This window comes from Asterias rubens, chromosome 21, assembly GCF_902459465.1.
Source record: "Asterias rubens chromosome 21, eAstRub1.3, whole genome shotgun sequence".
NCBI lineage: Eukaryota > Metazoa > Echinodermata > Asteroidea > Forcipulatida > Asteriidae > Asterias > Asterias rubens.
The window spans coordinates 7,597,723-7,619,323 of record NC_047082.1 but is presented as its reverse complement, the minus strand read 5'-3'; the positions used below and the strand labels follow the sequence as shown (position 1 = coordinate 7,619,323).

Below are 21,601 nucleotides of genomic sequence, written 5' to 3'. Positions count from 1 at the left end.
ATACACAATTAGATAATACACAACATCAGGTTTTGCAGAAAAATAATATTCCTAGTTTTTTTTTCTTTCTATAAAGCAAAGAAAAACACCATAATATAATAAAGTCGTGTGAAAGTTTGGTGTTATTGTGTTGATCATTGTTTTGATTTGTCTTACTCTGAACCAATAGAGGGCGCTACACATTCTATGCACGCGATTGCTTTGAGTATGCAAATGAAGTGAAGCCATAGTTTTCATCGGTCAACAATCCGTGACAGTCAGGTCATTGCTAAGGAAATTGTTTGGCCTACAAATTTCTCGTTAATTGCAGTAATTTCGGTTTTTCTGTTTCTAAAAACCACCAGAAGGTAAGTTGTATGCATTGGTACTATGTATTTTTTTGTTTTAGTGTGGTCACTGAGCTCTGTTTGTGGTAATAGGTGCGTTTTATCCGCAACTATTGAAACGAAAATGGCGACAATGCTGGAGTGCCGAGTACGCCGAGTAAACACATGTAAACATATCACGGTACCCCATAATCGCTGGAATACAAATTTTGATCTCTTATATTTTGGATGAATTAGTAGTTTTTCAGGGGTAATATTTGTACTCTAATACCAGGCAATATCGTGTTTTTGTCTGGCTAATTTAATATTGTTTCAACTTTACTTATATTTTTATAAAATAAGTTTCAAAGTCAAACAAACTCAACAAACAGAAAGAAACAACATTTTAACAGCAACAGTCACATCCGGCTCCGCCGTCGGGAGGAGGGTTATGTTAGCGCAACTATAATTTATGTGTCCATGTCATTCATGTCATCTTTCCTAGTTTCATAAAAAATTATCTCTTAATTTCACTACTCTATTGACTATTATAATAATATGCACTTATCATGCCCAAGTTACTGACTCTGATTGCATAAAAAGTGCAGTATTTGGTGCGTTGATGATGTGGTACCGGTCGAGTGTTTGTTTGACAGCTAGGTATTTGGAGCAAAAGTAACACCATGCGTAGAATGATATTTTAGTTTAGCAAGTGTTTTTATAAGAACACGTATTTCTACTCATTTGCGATATGTTTCTTAGTGAACATTTACTTGGCTTGTTTTGTATAATTTGGATTTGTGTAGAAAGAATAGACACTTTTCCTTTTCTGAAGACTTATTTATAAACAAAAAACTTATTTTTTTTGATGTGATATTTATTGTTTTTTTAAACTACTTTTGATTCAGTACGCAGTTTAAAATTATATTACTTGAGCTGGGCTACAACATTGTGATTAACTAGTAGATAAATTGTTGTTGGCAGACTGGTTGTTAGTTAATTTAGCAGCTACTCTTCATCGGCCATCTTTTTATTTAAAACTTAATTTGAAAACAAAACAAAAAACAATGTAATATGAAAGAAATCAAGCTGACACATTATTGATTACTTTGTAAATAAACTTATTTTAAAAACAAATTAATTGCTGCTTGTGAAGGAAAGCACACTGTCCTTCAATCAAACGCAATGAAAATTGTCACAGATGTTTCTATTCTTGTATGCAAATGGTAGCTAACTTTCTGGGTATTTTATAACGCGGACAAAACATCATTCTAATTCTAATTCTTTAAGGATGCCCCTAAAAAAAAAAAGAAAGAAAAACAACTTGAAACAAGATAGAAAAAAATTGTTGCAACAGGATTGTCTGACGTATGACAAATTAATATGACAAGGTCTTTTGTAGTCGTCATGGGTTTGTTCCATAAACAACTGTTGTGGCAGAACACATCAGGCAAGGTCTGTCCCAGTGCCAGATATTGGATCTCCATAAATGTCTGTCTCGTGTAACAGATGGCAAGTCTTTGACACGTTTGATCGCACAACCATTGTCCAACTGTACAGTGACATACTGCCTTTCATTTAAAATAACCAAACCTTCGAACTAACAAAAGGAACTCTAGCCTGCATGTACATCACAAGGCATATGTTAAAAACAAAATAATGGTTACTTGAATGGAAGAGCTCAAATCCCATTGATAAAAAATTAACATGTGACAGATTTACATCATTGTAACTTACGTGGTTTATGGTATTGGTGAAAAACTTCCCTTAAAATATTAATCAATGAAATGCTTTTTAGTTGCTTTATGAGTAAAACAATTAATTTTTATGAATATTTTGACAGGATTAGAGTTATTTGTACCATTAGCCACTTTTACATAACAATTAAAAATTTAAACAATTTTATTGATGAATTGTTTATCGTTTTCATTTATGTTTTCAGTTTCTGAAGTCAACTCACCGATCAGGTCATCTCGCTGTACAATGTAAACGTTAAGGACATCTGAGATGACCTTTGACACCATGATTATGGATTACCCCAATATGGAAACTTTATCACACCAAGAGTACGAGAATTACTTTACGGATTTAGAGCTGTAGTGCGAACGTTTGTTGAGAACATTTCCAAGGATTGTCCGGCTTCTTGTAAGACTGTTTTGACAGGTCTGTTTAGACAGGCCACTGTGCATGGCTTTGGTCAACATGAATCGTTATCAGATGTTGAAGCAGGTTGGGGATGGAACGTATGGAAGTGTCATACTAGGAAAAATGGAGAATGGAGAAATGGTCGCTATCAAAAAGTAAGTTTTTTTCTTAAAAAAAACAAATTATATTCCCTCTCCAGGCCTTGAAACATAGCACCCACAGGGATTGTGGTAAAGTGCCACTTTAATGCAATTTCTATTTCAAAAATTTTCATGTAGGAATTCTGCCACTGATTTTTAAGGTTTGTCTCAAAGTCTTCTTGACCCTTCAAACTTTCTTGAAATAAGGAGAGCAGCAAAAGGAGAATATAGTCCACATTTTGTCATTTTGTAGTTTTGTGTGTCTGGTTTTGAACAGTGTCTGTAAACCTGCTTGGCCCAATTTCATGGCTTTGCTCATTTTCTGCACTTACGATCACCATTCTCTGCTCACGGCAAGCGCTGAATTTCTGCGCTAGCTGTGTAAATGTAGAATGCCTAGCAATGGAGTATGCAAGCGCACAAGCCAAAATTCCCTGCTATCTTGAAATTACGCTTGACTTAAGCGCAGAACTCCCTGCTTCCGTTAGCCCCGATTCTTTGCATACGGTTAGCAGAGCCATGAAATTGGGCCCTGATCTGTAACAGGGTGGGAGGTTTTGTTCTAGAATAAGGGGGAGCCATCCCAAGCTCACATGGTGCTTTCAGGAATCTTCTCATTTGTCAAACCTCATCCCTGATTGATTAGATGTAGGCTGCTGCCAACCAGGTCTTGTATTGTGGTCACTTTTTGTTGACAGGAAATATGAATAAAATGCATCACTTGCCTCTTAAATCTAGGCCTTTTCCAATTTTCTAAGAAGTAAGCTGATCCAGTTTGGAAGTGATTTGCATCGTTATGATTAACATGTACAATGTACTTTCTGATTACAAAAATAATTGAAAATCATTCTGATATCAGCTTTGATATTATCTACACAGTACACTACACAAAATTAATTGCTTGCATAATAGGCCCAACCATACCAACCAATTGTTGTTTAGCAAGGTTGGCTATAGTTTACTAACCTGACGTTTCCATCATTAAAATTGGTTAAAGCCATTGGACCCTTTCAGTAAGGCCGAACAAAATAATAGTTGTGTTTCCGGTTACCCGACCGTCCCTAGAAAATCACGCCGACCCTGTATCTTTTTATTTAAAAAAAACGTATAAAATAAAATATTATGGTGCCAACCCTAAACCTCATTTTTGTGCACATCGTCCTGGTATGTTTCTATGTTTTTTCCTATATTTTTTATTCATCCAAACAAGATTGTCAGACACTTCGAACCTTTGTCATTTCGTACCTTGGTCACTTCAATCGTACGTACCCACCTTTGGATCGTTATGATTTCGTCCGTCCACACACACACACCACACGCACCAGGACCTTCTCGACAAATTCAGTTGTTGCGTTTATATATTCTAGAAGTGTGCTTGCAACACTTGCGCAAATTGAAGACGTGCCTACGCAAATTAAAACATTTTACCTGCGAGAATGTGCACATTTCCATAATTGCGCATTGGAATTTTGAACTTGCGTGATTACTTTTTTTGCGCGGTTCTGTGACGTACTTGGGCTCGTCGAAAGAGGAGTGCCGGGGTGTTTTCAGAAATTTTGTCACTCCGTTTATTTGCAGATAAAGTTGGGGGTCAAGCATTGCAATTTCTGAAAAGTTATTTTTTGCAATTTTGTTTTTATGACTTAAGATTACATTAATATAAATGAGGAAAGTGTTTTTGAAAATGTTTGACGAGGGTCAACACAAGCATGGTGCCCCACCGAGACGCAATCGATCGAGACTTCTCAACTCCTTTCGTTGCATGCATGTGCTGTACATGAGTATGTACATATACATAAACATGTACATCTAAACCTAACATGTACTGTGTGTACGTGCGGCGTGTGTTTGTGCATGCCGAGTACTGTGTGTGTCACGGCACCGCATGTAAAAATAAATAGTGTTTTTCGCTGCAGCATCATGGCGGCACAGCTGGGGACAGGGGGAGTCTTCGCATTGCTGCAAGGGATCTAGCATGGTGTCTCCACAAACCTCACATATTTATATTTATTCATTTACTTTTACATAAAAACTGCAATAAAAACATGTTGTTATTTGTTCTTGAAAGAATGGTTACATGTTCTTGTGTTTGTATTTGTACTCAAACCATCCAATTTCAACTGGTGTTAATTAAGTCAGATACATGTATTCACAAATCAGTGAATAGACAGTACTGCATGTAGGGACTATTGATATTTACATAACAAATTTGACACGGTCAGTTTTTCAATTGAGTGCGCAAAATAAAAAAAATATCGGAACATTAGCCTACCCTAATTTTCAGAGCCATAAAAACTTTAAGCAAAAAAAAAAGTTATTGCCTACCTACCTACCCTATTCTCCTGCCACAGTGTAATAGGAAACACAACTATTCTTTTGTTTGGCCTAAACAGTATTGTCCAAGGCCCACACTTTGTGTACCACAACTTCTATAGCAAATAACAACCCTGTTAAAATTTAGGCTCAATCGGTCATCGGTGTCGGGAGAAAACAACGGAAAAACCACCCCTTGTTTCCGCGTGTTTCGCCGTGTCATGACATGTGTTTAAAATAAATCAGTAATTCTCGTTAACGAGAATTTATATTGTTTTGCTGTTTTCTCAAAAAGTAAAGCATTTCATGGAATAATATTTCAAGAGAAGTCTTTCACCTTGCCTTCTGTAAACCCTGTAAGTTATTTGTAAATCTGTGAATTTTTATTATTTTTTCTGAACCGAAAGGGTCCAATGGCTTTAACAGTATTGGTAATTACTCAAAGTTATTGTTAGCATAAAAACCTACTTGTTGATGGTATTAAGCATTGTGAGAAACGGCTCCCTCTGAAGTAGGCTAACTTACAACAAGAGTGTTTTGTTTATTCATTGTTCTCTTGCGACTTTTCACAGATTTATTATTTTATACGTTTGGGATACACCAAGTGAGAATACTAGTCTTTGACAATAACCAAAGGTGTCCAGTGCCTTTAAAACTGCGATTCATCACATAAATCAGCAATCATTGTTTGTACCTGTAGAGGATTTTTTAAGGATGTATACCAAAAATAAAATCAGGTGGTGGTCTCTGTGATGTTAATTGTGATTATTTGTGTTCTTTTGTAGAATGAAGAAGAAATACTACTCCTGGGATGAATGTATGGATTTAAGAGAAGTCAAGGTACCGTACTGACATGTGCAAGCTTTTCCATTGTAATGTCCAAAGATTGGAAAGCAGCTTCTCAGCAGGGTCTAATGGCTCTGCTTACCTCGGACTTCTTCACTTATACATGTATAAAGCACGTGGTTTAATGGGCAGTAAGCATAGAATTTCATGGTTAGCAGAGACCTGAGAATTGACCCCTGATCAGATAATTATTTCTTTTCCCTTTATTGTGTGTAAAAAAAGAAAGAAAAAATTATGAAATGAATGATCGGGTGTTTTAAAAGTAGAATATAATAATCCACACAAATATGCCTCAAAATTGTGTGAATTTACTAAGTGAACTAACACTATCCGGCATTTTGTGGAGTTCAAAGTTTGACTTTACATGTAGATCACAAATTGTAAAGACAACCACAACATTTAATGGCATCTAGATCACTATATTGTATACATGTATACTACTTTTCAACATGTATCTTTCCAGCCAATCATCCATTTCAATCCATTTCACCACAAATGCTATTTTTTTATAGCCAAATTCACAGAATCCAAGGCTAGGTGTATTCCCTGTTCAGTACATATATTAGTGTTCAAGGGCGACTCCCCTCAAATTTGGATTATCAAGTCGCATCTAAGGTTTGTTTGTGGAATGTTCAATCCTACATCAATCTGAATTCCAGTTGTTATACCCTCACAATAATAATAAAAAAGCCTGAGAAATCTATAAACGCCTTTAACATAATTAATAGACTATGTATGTACATCAGCCCGTGTACTCATTAAAATTATCCATCTAGGGCCTTATATCATGTCTTATTATACACCTTGAAACAATCAACTAGGACCCCATAGTGCTGCTGTTACCATAGAAATCGTACTTTTCCTCCCCCTCAGTCCTTGAAGAAGCTGAACCACGCAAACATCGTAAAGTTGAAGGAAGTAGTAAGGGAAGACAACCAGTTATTCTTCATCTTTGAGTACATGAAAGAGAATCTCTATCAACTTATGAAGGACAGGTAGGACTTGCTTTATTTTGTTCACTTATTTTACAGGTTTGAAAAGGGAAGTCAGCATTTGGTAATCACTTTTAAAAATTAATGAAAACAAATAATGTGTGAATTGCGATTTAAGCACATATTTTGGCGGATATGCAATTATATTTAAATATTTTACTTTTTAAAAAACAATTTCATCAACGCATTTTAAAGATAAAACCATTTAGAATGCTCCAGGTTACACATAGTGCTTTTAAAACCAAGTTAAAAACCAAGTAAGAAACATTCCAAAGATGTGGTTTCAAATTCAGTGCAGGTCTGAAATTTCGTTTTTAAAAGGGAAAGTCCATTTTCATTTTGAAGGGGCACCAAGGCCAAGACCAGGGGCACTCTAGGCCCTGTTCTGCGAGTAATTTCAAACCTGCATTGTCCTAATGGCCAAACTTCCAAAATTTTGGTCTGGGATGATCCCAGGTCGGGGGAGAATTCAAGAACCCTGACAACTCGGCATAAAATTTGTAAAATTTATTTGACAAGATGAGCAAACTGCAAATTTTTGGTCATGACGTAAACTGATGATTTGTTTACTGTCTTTTGGTCCACTGTTTTGATGTCTAAACAATCACCATGGATACGCAAGGTTATTGTTAATTAACTTGCTCACCGAGACTTACCTTTCAGAAGTTATCAAAAGTAATATTAACAAAATAAATCAATAATGGAGAGAACCTCTGCAAACATGAGAGGACATACTGGCTGTATTAGTTCTGCATGACCGAGCCCATTATTAATGTAACTCCATTGATTCCCACACGCTGTAGTGTACTCAAAGCATTGCCGTCCTTGTTTATTCCTCCCCCACAACACTTTGGCATAATGACCAGAATGTAGCTTCGTATATTTTGTTTTTTCTTCCCTTCGTGCCAAGTGTATTCAATGTCTAGATATTTAATTATAAAAATAAAGCATACAGGCCTGCGGGGCTGTATGCTTCATTTTTGAAAGGGCAAGGGCACCAAGGCATTTTCTCTTTGGCAAAGGGCACCCTATGAGGAAATTGTGAATTTCTACTCTGGCATTTCAAGGGCACCAAGGCAAGGGGCAACGGAGGCAATCGCCTCAATTGCCTCTGTGAAATATCAGGCCTGGGCCTGAGATGGGATAACATGAATTTAATTTAGTTGGTACACTGTACATGTAATTGCTGTAGGGAAAATTCACAAATTTATCCAATTTCTTTTGGATCTGCATCTTGAGGCATTGCATGTACATACGTTACTCTTTTCCCATCCGTGTGCACAATTCGAATTGTAGAAACATTAGACACAGATGGAGTGCAGTGGTATATTTATTGGCATTTTTTATTTCTACAGTCATTGTTAACTACAGTTAACAATGACTGTTAATACATGTATTATTGACAACAAGTCATGATTGCCTCGTTGCCTCGTTGCTAAGCAGTGACGTCGGAACGCTCTCCAAAAGCTGACAAAAGATCAATTATTAATATATTGATTTCACCACCAAGGGCAAGTCATGGCTGTTCTTAGTTGGCATGGCAACAGTGCGTTGCAAACAAACGATTCCCACAGTTCCCTATAAACATTAGCTATGAATCTATTATGCAACAAACCATCAATTAATGTGAGTATGCCATGTATTTCAAGAAACAGCCCCTATAATAACATCTTCTATTATACTCAAGGAATTAATCACGTACCTGTATTGTAGGTGTCATCCGGCAGTTAACCCCAGTCTATTTGATGATGTCAAAACGGCAAACAGTTTGGGAAAATTAGATGGTGCAAGGAAAAATACAATGCCTCAGAAAAATGACTGAGTTTTGGTCCGGATATGAGGTTGTTCTACTTGATTGAGTGCAACAACAAAGACATAGTGACTGTTTTTTTAAGTTGGCATGGCAACATAGCAGTGCAAACAAACGATTTTCATGGTTCCCTTGATGTTGATTGGGGGAAAAAAAAAACGTTTTTATTATAGGCCCTAAATCTTTTTGATGAGTTATTAATTAAATGGGAGTATGTCGTACACAACACCAGTGGGAAAATATTAGCATGATTATTGAGCTTCAATAGGTTTGAGATCACTCACCAGCCGTTCTACAAAAACAAAGTTAAAGCTTGTACAAATTATTCTGGAGCTTATGTTATTTTTAACTTTTGACCTGATGCTTCGTTTATGGAAGGGCAAAGGCACAAAGGCGTTTTCTCCTTAGTATTTGGCACCTATGTGAAGACATTTTGGAACATTTCATGGGGCACAAAGGCAATGAAGCTACATTGCCTCCAGTTGCCTCTGTGAAGTATCACACCTGAATAAAGTGAAACATTTCAAATGGCACCAAGGCAATGACCAGGGGCATGGAGGCAGTTGGCTGTAAAACTAGTTACAATTATTGGATCTAGGTTTAAGGTTAGATTAAAGGAAAGCACACCACACACAATGTGTGCAACACGCTAGTTTGAAATAGGTGATTAATCCAAATGTATTAGGCAACAGTAAAAAATAAATAAAAAATTAATGTTTTAAATAAAAAATGCACTCATGAATGTCTTCTCATACTATTACTTTGACATTTTTGAAGTACATTTCTATTGTATCTTAGTAATTATCAGCAATGGAGATGAAATGTACACAAAATGGTCAATAGTTGCAGAGCCATTCATGAAATGACAATCAGCTCTTAAAAGTAGACGAGTTGATTGTCAATTACCCGATTGCTATGAACAGTCCTTGTCATGAACCTGAGTATGCTCTGGGTTTTTTTTCTCATTGACCAAATGGCTCTTAATTTATAGTCCCAGACTCCTAGACTTCTCTCAGGGACGTTAATGTCAGTTGGTAATTTAAAAGCATAAAAAGGCTGCCCTGGCAAGTAAGGACACAATTGATGACATTATAGAGTCACAACATTGGCAATATTTCCCTTGCTTGAGCGGTGCAGTACAAAAATATTTAAACAAATTCCAAAGTGACTTTACACTTGAATTTGAATTTCTCAGAATATATTGGCAGTTGCAAAGTGATGTATCTTGAGACAACAAATTTGCATTGTGACATTATTCAATTTCATGCAGTAGACATCGGAAGATTGGCATGCCTTTTTGTGTGGCTTACGGTAGGCATCACTATGGAATTGAAATTGCACAGTAAACACAAATTGGTTGTTAAGCAGATCTATGAAATTGGGCTCAGATGTTATTAAATCAAATCCAACTCGTAGATAGCTTTATTGATAGGTTATTGATAGCTTTATTGATAGGTTATTGATAGCTTTAGAGCAGTAGTTATGGTTGGAATGATGAAATGTCTTCGTCCTCAATTTTGTCCTTGCAGTCATCGGTCACAACGAAAGTCGCTTTACCCGGAAGTCGCTTGATTCTATGGATAATGCCAAAGTATTCAATGTTGACATTCAAGGACAGAATCACTTGGTATTTGATTTTTCTATTGATGAACTTCAGCTGTTGTTACAATAGCCAAGTTTTCTTATTGATTCATGTACTGAGAGATAATTTGATTTTAAAAATGATAAAGCGCTGCATGCACCTGTCCAGATTCTGCCTGAGTGGAAATTCCAGTGGGCGGGGCTATGAGTGGTAGGAGGTTGACAGTATTTTCCTTTGTAGCGTATGAAGGGATATACTTATAATAACAGTATTTAGCAAAGTGTCCCTTTCCCAGAGGTTGCCATAACGCTACAAAAAAACACATGAAAACCAGAGGAAACATTTGTATTAAACAAACAAGTGATTTTTAAGATGCGTTTTGAACTGGGAAATTTTGAAGTCATATTGGAGCAAAGAGATTAGAAGACATTTAAAGCACTCGCTAAACTTAATAATAATAGTTATTCTAAATCTAGATACATTAGCAGGCGTTCAAAGTTCTTCCGCCCAGATGCTAAAATAAAAATATGTTCATCTTCCTCTACTTTCAGGTTGATAAATTCAACTGATACTTCCTTTGATTTTATGTAATTTACATAGATGTATCTTCTTCTTATTTCTCTTACAGAGACAAGCTTTTTCCAGAGTCAGTCATCAGGAATATAATGTTTCAAATTCTGCAAGGAATGGCATTTATTCATAAACATGGTGAGAGCTTTGTGTTTTGTACATCATTTTGTTAACTGTGCATGTATAGTTAGACCTTGGCCAGTTTTTTTTAGCATACGGTCAGTAAGCTTAAAAAGTTCTTAAAAACAATAAAATTTAGTACTTTTGCACTTTAATTAGTATGTCATTTCCCTTGGATTTTATTTAAGATGTTTTTTTTAAGGGAATACATGTAGTTAGATCCCTCAGCGCTTTGTGTCAGGGTTTTTTTTTCCGCATATTTTATTTTTAGCTTTTTATTTGTCTTTGGTCTAAGCATTTGTATAGACCGGACGCACAAGCTGTTCATTTGATAACAAATGGCATTTCATTGATTCTTTTGTCCAATTGTTAGACTGCTTTATTGTTTTTACAGCTACTGTATACGTGCATTATACTTTATAATGTAATTATCATAATTAAATTCAGTACTTCCAACAAAATAGTCCCATGCATAATGTCCATCTCTGATGTAAGCAGATATTTAAATTAGTTTAAGACAAAGTTAATAAAATCTTGATCATGTTATAGCTGCAATTATGTACTGTACCAGTAACTGTACAGAAGTTAGGAAATTACACTATTTTGAAGAAAAGCAAGCATCGTACATGTATAACATTTCTTTGCTTTTCTGAAGTAAGTTTTGTAGCATTTATAAGGAGATTTTTTTCTTGAGTATTAGTAAATGACTTAAGTTCATGAAGTAAAGAGAACGGCCGATTATTCTGCTGGATGTTGTAACCAGTTTGATCCATTAATATTTTGGAATCATCTGAAGAATGCATTTTTTTTTTAAACAGTAGGCCATGTCCAAATTGATGGATCTGACTCTGCCTATGGCTTGATCACTAAGTCATTGATCATGGCTTGAAGTATAGGGCATGTAGACATCCTTAGCAACACCCTTAGCAACAGACGCAGCCACAGCAGCAGATTTAGATACAGCCTTACTAGCACCATTTTTTGTGATCATGTCAAAAAGGAGCCTGTCTATTTCCCACCTTTCAAGCCTTGATTAGTTTTTAATTATTTGCTCAATTCTTGTACAGGTTTTTTCCATCGTGACATGAAGCCTGAGAATCTGTTGTGCCAGGGTCCTGAATTGGTCAAGATAGCAGACTTTGGACTGGCTCGAGAGACTAGGTCAAGACCACCGTATACAGACTATGTATCCACAAGATGGTAAGATCAGGGATGCTCCGTGTTTGATACCCCACATCTCAACAAAATTCAAAAGTTAATAAGAACAAAAGGTTGTATCATCATTTGGTAGTGATCCCTGGCTATTCGACAGTTAGCAGTTGTATGGCTTCTGACTGGCATCCCCCCTTCCCCCGCCATAAGAGCAAGTCACAATCATCACAATAGCAAACTAGTCCTCATTCCCATTCTTAAAACTGTGTGATCGCTATTTTCCATTTTACAAATATCTTTCTGTTTTTTCTGAAAGGATTTTTTATTGGTCTCCAATAAGGTTGACCAATAAGGTTTTAGAATTAATTCCTGATGTTTCCTTTTTTTTTTTTTTTTATGATAGGTACCGTGCCCCTGAAGTACTTTTGCGTTCAACGAACTACAGCTCCCCTATAGATGTCTGGGCTATTGGTTGTATCATGGCAGAGCTATATACATTAAGACCCCTATTCCCCGGAAACAGTGAAGTAGATGAGATCTTCAAGATCTGCACTGTCCTAGGAACACCCAAGAGGGTAAGATAAGATTTTCTTAAGGGTTTTTGGTACTTTTTGTACAACACAAATGTCCACAGATTTACATTAAACTTACATGGTATAGAGATTATGATGGTTGAAAACTTCCCATAAAATATTACTTGCTGCTGGGGTGCTGTAGATTTTTAGAAATGATTAAAACAAATTAATTACAAAGGTTCACAGGTTTGTTATATTATTTAACGGTTGACCACACAAAACATGAACTCTGTCAGTGACTACTTTGTTGACTACTTTGATGACGTGTAACTAACCTTAGATCTTGTAGCATCTCATAAAATGTTGGTTTGCTTCTTCCAGGATGAATGGCAAGAAGGTTTCAAGCTGGCCTCTAACATGAACTTCAAGTTCCCTCAGTGTGTCACCCAAGCACTCAAGACTCTTATTCCCAACGCCAGTAACGATGCCTTGACATTAATGAAGGACATGATGGCCTGGAATCCACAGAAACGACCCACGGTCACCCAGGTAAGTTGGCTAGGCCCAATGTCATGGCTCTGCTTACTGCCGAATTCTGCGCTCACGATCACCATAACCGCTTACTGTGCAAGCGTCAAATTTCTGCGGTAATTGTGTAAGCGAAGGTTTTTAGTAACGAGGAGTACATAATACTCGGAAATCTAAAAAAACAACTTGTGCATTAATCGTTTCTCAGCTTCAAATGTTATGCGGTCAAAAAATTTCCAAATCATATTACTTTAAGGGGAATCCTTTCTCATAATAGTTTATACTGTCAACAGTTTATAATGTCAAGTTACTAATCTGTGCCTCTTCCTTTTATTTAAATGTAGTCCTAAGTCTTTAAACATCTCTGCCATACTGCACCACATTTTGTCTGATCTTCAACGTTCAAGTAATGTTTTTTTTTTCAAACCTCCCAACAGGCTTTGAGATATCCCTACTTCCAAGTCGGTCAGAACCTCGGACCAAAGATGCCAGCAGTATCAAATCGTCAAATGTCAGCTAACCGTGGCTTCAACCCACCACCACCACAACAACATCAACAACAACAACAACAACAGAAAAGAGATACATTCGTAAAGAGAGACAGTTTCACAAATGCCCCAATGGACTATAACAAAACTGTATCTGGTGACCCAGATGGTCTAGATGACTACCTCACGTCATTAGGCACGACAAAGATCTCCAAGCAACCACCAGCAGCTAAAGACATCACATCCACTCAGAGAAATCCAGCCCTGACCAATGGTGCTGGAAACAAAAGCGGTCGAAGGAGGTGGGACTTTCAGCAGAAGGCAGAGCAGATGGACAGCTTTGATGATTTTGGGGACTTTGACAGTAAGAAAGCTGGAGGTATCGGTCTGCAAAAGAAAGTTGCTCCTGTCTTGAAAAAGAGATCTTCATTTGACTGGGATGACGATGACGATTTATTTGGGTAAGTCGTTTGTGAAGACTAACAAGGAATCTTGTTTCTTAAACCTTTGTCAGTTTTCTTTTCAAAATATCTAGCTGATTACACGGCTGAGTGGTTCAGAGCATCAAATTCAAGTTCTGGTGGTTAAAAGTCATCGGAGTGTAGGTTTGAAACACGGTTATGACACTTGTATCCTTGACCATGATGCTTTATACTATAAATGCTTCTTTTCACCCAATGGTATAAATGGGAACCTGCAAGGGTAGAGGTTGATATTGTGTATGAAAAAGCCACTAGAGCGCCATTGCAACTCAGAGCTGTATACTCCCTAGGGAGATGAGAAAGATTAAAGGACAGTTAATGGCTTAGTGACAGGGCACTAATTTAAAGTGCATTAATACGGTCATTGTGAAAACGCACTACATAAGAGCTTGATATTACAATTATTATTTTGAAAACCAATATATGTTTTGTTATCAAACATTTGCAGAAGTCCCCTGTAGTATTTGTTTGTGCCCTTAAACTTTGATTCTTTCTCACCATTTAGGAGTCCACCAAAGAATAAGACATCCTACTCTAAGGTTCAAGCCCCTGGTAGACCAGTACTTGAGTCAGGTCGATCGTCAGCATCTTCAGCTAAACAGTTCTACATCAGATCAGCACGGTACAAACCAGGTAAGCGGTTTATTCATTTTGGTTTTACCCTCCACACAGATGTGTGTGTGTGAGCACTGTATACTGAGTACTTTCCTGAGTTCTGTGAACAAAATCAGAGGCACATTACTCGGATGGGATTTGAACCCAGGACCTTTGCAATTTTAGAGCAATGTCTTACCAACTAGACCACCGAGATTCTATCAACAGCTGAAGTGTCTCTCACTAAGTAAAGTTTGATGGTCATTATGTTTTTTGAGTATTTACCATTCTGTGACTTTATCTTTAAGTTGTTTTCTTGTTGTTTCTTAGGATTGAATCAGAAAAGCCCAAGGAAAGATTCATCTCAAGGTCTGCCACCTCTTGCAAAACTACCTTCTGGTCACAGCACGAGGGCCAACAACGTCCTAGGTAAGCTGGTCGAAATATTCAGACCAATTAAGAACTCCCTCCTCGGTAGTGAAGTTTATAACGAGAAGTCCCCTCGAACCACTACAGCTAAAGTAGTAGTCCCGGCCGATTTTCTACCTTCCGCCGGGTAGTAGTTAAAAAGCAGGACAATTCTCCACTCTCCAACTCCACTGTAGTAGAATATAAAGCGAGACAAGTGCGACTTTGTATTTGAAATATCAGATACCTAATTGTTCAGTTTGTAGAGCACACGTGTTGGTAATCCGGAGGTTGCAGGTTCGATTCCGGCTCTTTGTAAATTGTCTTTGTTCAACCACAATTTGTTTTTTCATTTAACTAGTTGGCTTTCGGTGTGGTTTTGATTTTGTCAATAAATGTTGTTTTTCTTGCCTTATTTAGGAGCGAGATATAACAACACTAAGCCAGAAGGAGGTTACGGTGCGAGCTATATGCCGTCCTTCGGACAGAAACAAGCCTCAGGAGTATCTGGTGAGTCTCATTGTCTATTTCCATAAAATATCCTAGAAATAAGTAAATATTGCACTTGCCGTGGTGCTCTGTGCTTTTACTGTGGTGCCCTTTGCAGAGTTCCAATACAAATGGACATTGTCCTCATAGCAGTGCCCCTCATCAGAAGAACATTGTTGTGCCTCTATAAGAACGAAAGTCAAGGCCTGTACCTCCCAAATACCTCTTAACTAACATGGTTTCCTCTCCAATCAGATCTGAAATCATGGAACCAGCCAAGAGCTCCAGCAATCCCCACCAGTAACTTCTCCACATCGGCTGGTATCAGGCCGCAAGCGGTACACGGCAGAACTAACTGGGCTGCAAAGTAAGTAGTAGATAGTAAGCAGTGGGGTCAGACTGGGAATGTTCTCAAATTTCGGCTCAGGACCAGAGCTGAATTTTATAAATCCTGTAAGCATAAAAACTTGCTAAGCAATTTGCTGCGCAAAGAAATGATTGCTTAACAGAAACAGGTTACCAGCCAAAATTACATGAGGTTTACATTGTTGTGACTGGTGCCTCACTCAAATTTTGCTTAGCAAAGACATTTTTCAAGCAGTATTTTCTGCTAAACAGCTTTATGAAATTGGGTCCTGGGTTAGCTTGGGTTCTTTTGCGTGCTTTACGCAACACATAGGACCTACATCTTTTCATCCCAACAATAAGGGTTAAGCAATAATTGAAAAGTGTCTTGCTTGAGAGGCAGCAGTGTCAAGACAGGGACTCGAACCCACACTCTGCTGATCAGAAACTCTAGAGCTTGAGTCAAGTGCATGTGACTGGTCAATTTCTTTGAATATCTGAAACAAAATAAGTTGCCTGCATTGTTGAAATACTTGCAATTAAAATTGATTCCAATGTTTGTTTTTGTCTTCTTTTGTTTAACTAGGTATGGCGGAGGAGTGCACTAAGCATCAAGAATCTGGTCAAATGTAAGCGTTGACAATCAAAATCATAGGAATACCTGAGTGTATCATTTTGTATATGATTTGATAAAAGTCATACAGCCTTAAAATTTGTTTATACGTATGTAAAGAAACCTTTGTTTTTGTATGAGAATCGTGTTATGCAGTGGCCATTTTGATTTGCTCTTACCATGGTGTTTGCTCCATTAGAAATTGCTGATGTAGCCTAGCTGTAGGAAGTGCCAAAGCTGATTTGCCTAGCTTTAAGAAATACCAAAGCTGTGGTTTTTAGAGTAAACTCATTGACCCAATAGTGTGGTACCCATGCAGTGGGTAACCCATCTCCTAATGAACATAGCCATGAAGTCAGGGTACACAACAAAGATGGCCGCTGCATAACCAGTGCAAGGCTAAGTCCAAACTGACGTATATGGCTACACTGACGGCTACATCACTACATTTACCTTGTCATCATAGCAGAAAAAGATAACAGCCAAAGCCATAAATGGCCATTTTGATTTCTGCCAATCTTAGATTGTACCCATGCCAATGTAACATATAACGCATGATGAACTTTGAAAAGCTTAATCCACAATATAAACAGTCCGCAGTGCATTGATAACAGTAGAGCATCAGACATCCATACCCCCCCACCCAACCAGCCTGTCACTAAGTTCTTAATTTGTGCATAGATGTATATACTCCTGTATAGTTTTGTATGAATTTCAAGTGCTATTAACCAATATCCCAAAATGCACAAGGTTACTTAAATGAGATACTAAACTTTCTGTAAATAAGATTGTGATTTTTACAGTAAAACCTAAGTTTAAAAAAAATACTTATAACTTTTTATGTTAATAACTTGGGTGGCTAGTACAAGCTCTTTTCTTTAAGTCCAACCATGGAGGTAGAATCTATAATTATAACGCTTTGTTTGATGTGAAATTAGATAAAGGGTAAATATCTATCAAGTTTGTTAGTTTACATGAATAACATTTAGCAGAAGTGGCAAATTAACAGTTTTGAGAAAGATGAATCCAAACTTGGAAACTTTTCACATTTACAACTAGGAATGTTTTGCTTTATTTCATGATTTTGCTTTAACTTCCTTTTTGAGATTCCAAGTGCAATAAATGAAATCTTAAGATCATATGCTACAAAGTTGTGCTTTCCCAGCACAGGTACATATTAAATGCTGACCTTTGACATCGTGGGCATTTGCTCGCAGGGGGAATGTTCAAAGGTGACATTTTTGTTCCTGTAAATTCTGGGACAGAGTGATGTGTTACACCTGTTTTTAGTTACCATTATTCAATTTTTTTTTAGTTAACAGATCTTTATTACGGTAGACTGATTTTGTTGTTCCCCTTTTAAATCAATTTATCTGTGGCAAAATTAATGTCTTGTTCCATTTTGGTTATAAAATTATTGTAAAAGGGGACTTTAGGGGACACTATGTGGCAGCAGACTTGCCAGGTAAATCCATTTTCCTAGCTATTGTGAAGCAGACTTGCCAGGTAAATCCATTGTCCTAGCTATTGTGCTCATCCTCAGAACTACTTAAAAAGCAATAGACCTTTTCGCAAATACTGGGGCGCGCGCATAAAGCTTGGAATTAGGTGCATTGTGGTCTAGCTGGTATCCAAATTTGATCCATATCTATCCCACAATGCACCTCATTCAACAGTCTGCACTTGCTCAGTAGTATTTGCGAAAAGGTCTATGGAAGTTTACCTGGTAAGCGAAAAGGTCTATGGAAGTGTACCTGGTAAGCGAAAAGGTCTATGGAAGTTTACCTGGTAAGCGAAAAGGTCTATGGAAGTTTACCTGGTAAGCGAAAAGGTCTATGGAAGTTTACCTGGTAAGCGAAAAGGTCTATGGAAGTTTACCTGGTAAGCGGAAAGGTCTATGGAAGTTTACCTGGTAAGCGAAAACGTCTATGGAAGTTTACCTGGTAAGCGAAAAGGTCTATGGAAGTTTACCTGGTAAGCGAAAAGGTCTATGGAAGTTTACCTGGTAAGCGAAAAGGTCTATGGAAGTTTACCTGGTAAGCGAAAAGGCCTATGGAAGTTTACCTGGTAAGCGAAAAGGCCTATGGAAGTTTACCTGGTAAGCGAAAAGGCCTATGGAAGTTTACCTGGTAAGCGAAAAGGCCTATGGAAGTTTACCTGGTAAGCGAAAAGGTCTATGGAAGTTTACCTGGTAAGCGAAAAGGTCTATGGAAGTTTACCTGGTAAGCGAAAAGGTCTATGGAAGTTTACCTGGTAAGCGAAAAGGTCTATGGAAGTTTACCTGGTAAGCGAAAAGGTCTATGGAAGTTTACCTGGTAAGTTTGCTACTACCTACATTTCAAAGTCAGCCAGTGGCTTGGATAGTTTTCTTTTGGGCTGAGGGTGAAGGGAAAAATTAAAGTGGCAATGTGATAAAGATAAATAATTTGATTTTGTCTGTGAAGTGTAGATCGGGACACAGCCAGAATGATAACACTTGTGTCAACGTTCCTTCAGCAATGTCCTTCATTGTTTCTCATCACATGCTACATTGTCATTATCTATTTACTGCTGTACTTTGAATAAATACGATCAACATGATCTCATGATTCTTGTGTAAACAAAAACAAAACAAAGGACAAATGGAGTTGTTTAGATGCACTTTACTCAGCGGACACCACTTTTTGCTGCTGATTTCTTAGGATTTTTCAAGATTTCATTATTTTTTTCTGATTTCAGAATTGTGTAACATCGAGCCACAAAAGCTAATCTCCAACAAGAAAATAATAATAAAGGCATTTGTAAAGCGCACCCATGTAATGGAAAAGCTTCTAAGCGTATAAAGGGAACAATAAAATACACATTGATTGAAAGATACAATTACAAACAAGCAGCTTCAAACAAATGAGTTTTTAACAGAGATTTAAAACTGTGTAAAAGTACTAGTATGGCGAATATGCACAGAAATATTATTCAAAAGACAATTGTGCGGTAAGAAAATGATCTGTGGCCATGAAAATTGGAATAAGCTCTAATAGTTGAAAGTAATGGAAAGAAGTAGCTCACATTGTGTCCAAATTATGTAGGTTTACAATCTTATTACAAGTCATTTGTCTGATAGCTGATGTTACTTAAATATAATACACAGTTGCCTATAAAGGTTAAGTTTGTGAAAAGGCATTCACACTTGGATAAGATACAGTGTTGGTTCTTGGAAAAACATAAATATATACAACAACGAAGAGAAGCAAAGGGTATGAGTTTCTCAGCGAGTTGAAAAAGTTTCTTCTTCGGAAAATTTTTGACTGAAAAATTCTTGATATACAATTAAGATGATTAGGATATCATTCTCTAACTAAATCTGCACAGATATGAATATAGAGATTATAATATAAATATAACAAAAGAAGGAAATATGTCTGCTTGGCTGTGTATCTTGATTCAAAAATAGTTACACTGCATCATATCTTAAACTAAATCACCAAATGAAGCTGATGTATGTAAATAAAATGAATGGAAACTAAAAGAACAATGTATATTAAAAGAAGAGGGACACACATTCAATTTGTACATTCGCATCGATTGGGTTGAAATATAAATTACTGACTATTTTTTATAGCATGCAAAGTGTACAGCTATTTTATTTATTACGAAATTTGAGCTTTGAACGTTGTTTGCGAACAGAATATATTCAGCGAGTGAGACATGTAGAGAGATATCTTTTTAGGATGTGGATACTTTCCCCAGTGGATTCCTAAATTCACTTTTAAGTAAAATAAAATACTTGTACATTTCCTTCACATTCCAAGTTTATTTTATGTTATTTTAACTTTCTCATTTTAATCTCATACGAGTTTAGGTCGGAGTTGAATTTTTACATGGTGGAAGTATTTAGGTGAGGTTTGCCGTAGCGCCATGTGTACATTTTTGAAAACCACCGGTTCTTTTCAGAATCTTCACTACTCAAAAGAGATTTACATATACGGTGCTACCACAAACCTCATCTATTTATATTCGTACGATTTTGTTAGTAATGAAAACATAAAAGATTAGTCATAGCAAAGTACTTTATTGTTAAAAACTAACAAGAAATACACAAACGTTATACACTTTAATTATAAAATTTAATTAGACAACATTACTTAAACATATTATGGTCAGAGTTATAATCTGGAAATATTATAATAATAGTGTAGGCATGCGAGACTTATTAAAATGAAGACAAACAAATACATTTGTCGTTTTGACCTTCATTACTTGTAGAATTTTCCCAAAAGTTATTTATAGATATTTAAAGGAAAAACATCCAATCGTGGACTTCCAAAGCGGGGACCCAAAGTTCAAGCTGCTATCTGTTTCGTCATGCGACAGACTTTGCAGGGCTCGTGCATGTCTGACAAAGTGTTTGGACTACTGAATTCGGTCACAAACTTGCGTAGGTTTGAAGGCACTGGTCACTATTGGTAATTAGAAAAATAATTGTTAACATAAAACTTTCTTGGTAACAAGCTATGGAGAGCTGTTGATAGTGTTAAACATTGTGAGAAACGGCTCCCTCTGAAGTAACGTAGTTTTCGAGAATTTTCAACGAATTTGATTTCGAAACATCAGAATTAGATTTTGAGGTCCCGAACAAGCATCTGAAAGCACACGACTTCGTGTGACAAGGGTGTTTTTTCTTTCATTATTATCTCGCAACTTCGATTACCTAAAAGTGATGGTCAACCAAGACAGCATGCAACGCAGGCAATTGTGAGATACTTAAGCTGATACCATCTTTTAGGTGTTTCGGTGATTTTCCTCCTTTTTTCTTCACTTTCTGTGTCAGAAAAGTACGGAGTATTTTCTTTTCCTCTTTTTTTCCCTTGCAATTAATTAGAAGTCTTACAGCGTTTGATAGTAAATAAAGCCTTCTGAGAAACTGCACTTCGAAGTTGGCATAATGACGTCACTGATGTAAAAAGATCACAGTTTGTAAGCATTGCCCAACATCTTATTCTGTATGACATTCGCTCCGGATTATTTGTCGACGATATCGCAAAAACGCAACTTCAAATTAAATGAAATATTCACATGCCATGTTATTGTTAGTTATAATGTATTACCTACATTAAAGCAATGGGACGGTGAAGAAACACTATCTTTGCCTTTCAAAAGCGGCACTTTTGTTTTCTGTTTCGTTATT

General features: G+C 36.8%; 1 protein-coding gene and 1 non-coding gene across 2 annotated transcripts; one reads left to right on the top strand and one right to left on the bottom strand.

Annotated features, from left to right (window-relative positions):
• Window positions 1-247: 247 nt before the first annotated feature.
• LOC117304615 (serine/threonine-protein kinase MAK-like) lies at window positions 248-16,462 on the top strand. The gene is made up of 14 exons (XM_033789158.1): window positions 248-347; window positions 2,248-2,605; window positions 5,689-5,743; window positions 6,623-6,744; window positions 10,762-10,841; window positions 11,891-12,023; window positions 12,379-12,550; window positions 12,872-13,039; window positions 13,456-13,967; window positions 14,494-14,621; window positions 14,913-15,011; window positions 15,411-15,500; window positions 15,735-15,846; window positions 16,411-16,462. The coding sequence occupies exons 2-14, from the start codon at window positions 2,493-2,495 to the stop codon at window positions 16,430-16,432; spliced, it is 1,806 nt and encodes a 601-aa protein (XP_033645049.1). The 5' UTR covers window positions 248-347; window positions 2,248-2,492; the 3' UTR covers window positions 16,433-16,462.
• Window positions 14,727-14,799, bottom strand: Trnaf-aaa. Its single transcript has one exon. It is a non-coding gene; the product is annotated as a tRNA-Phe (tRNA).
• Window positions 16,463-21,601: the final 5,139 nt, after the last annotated feature.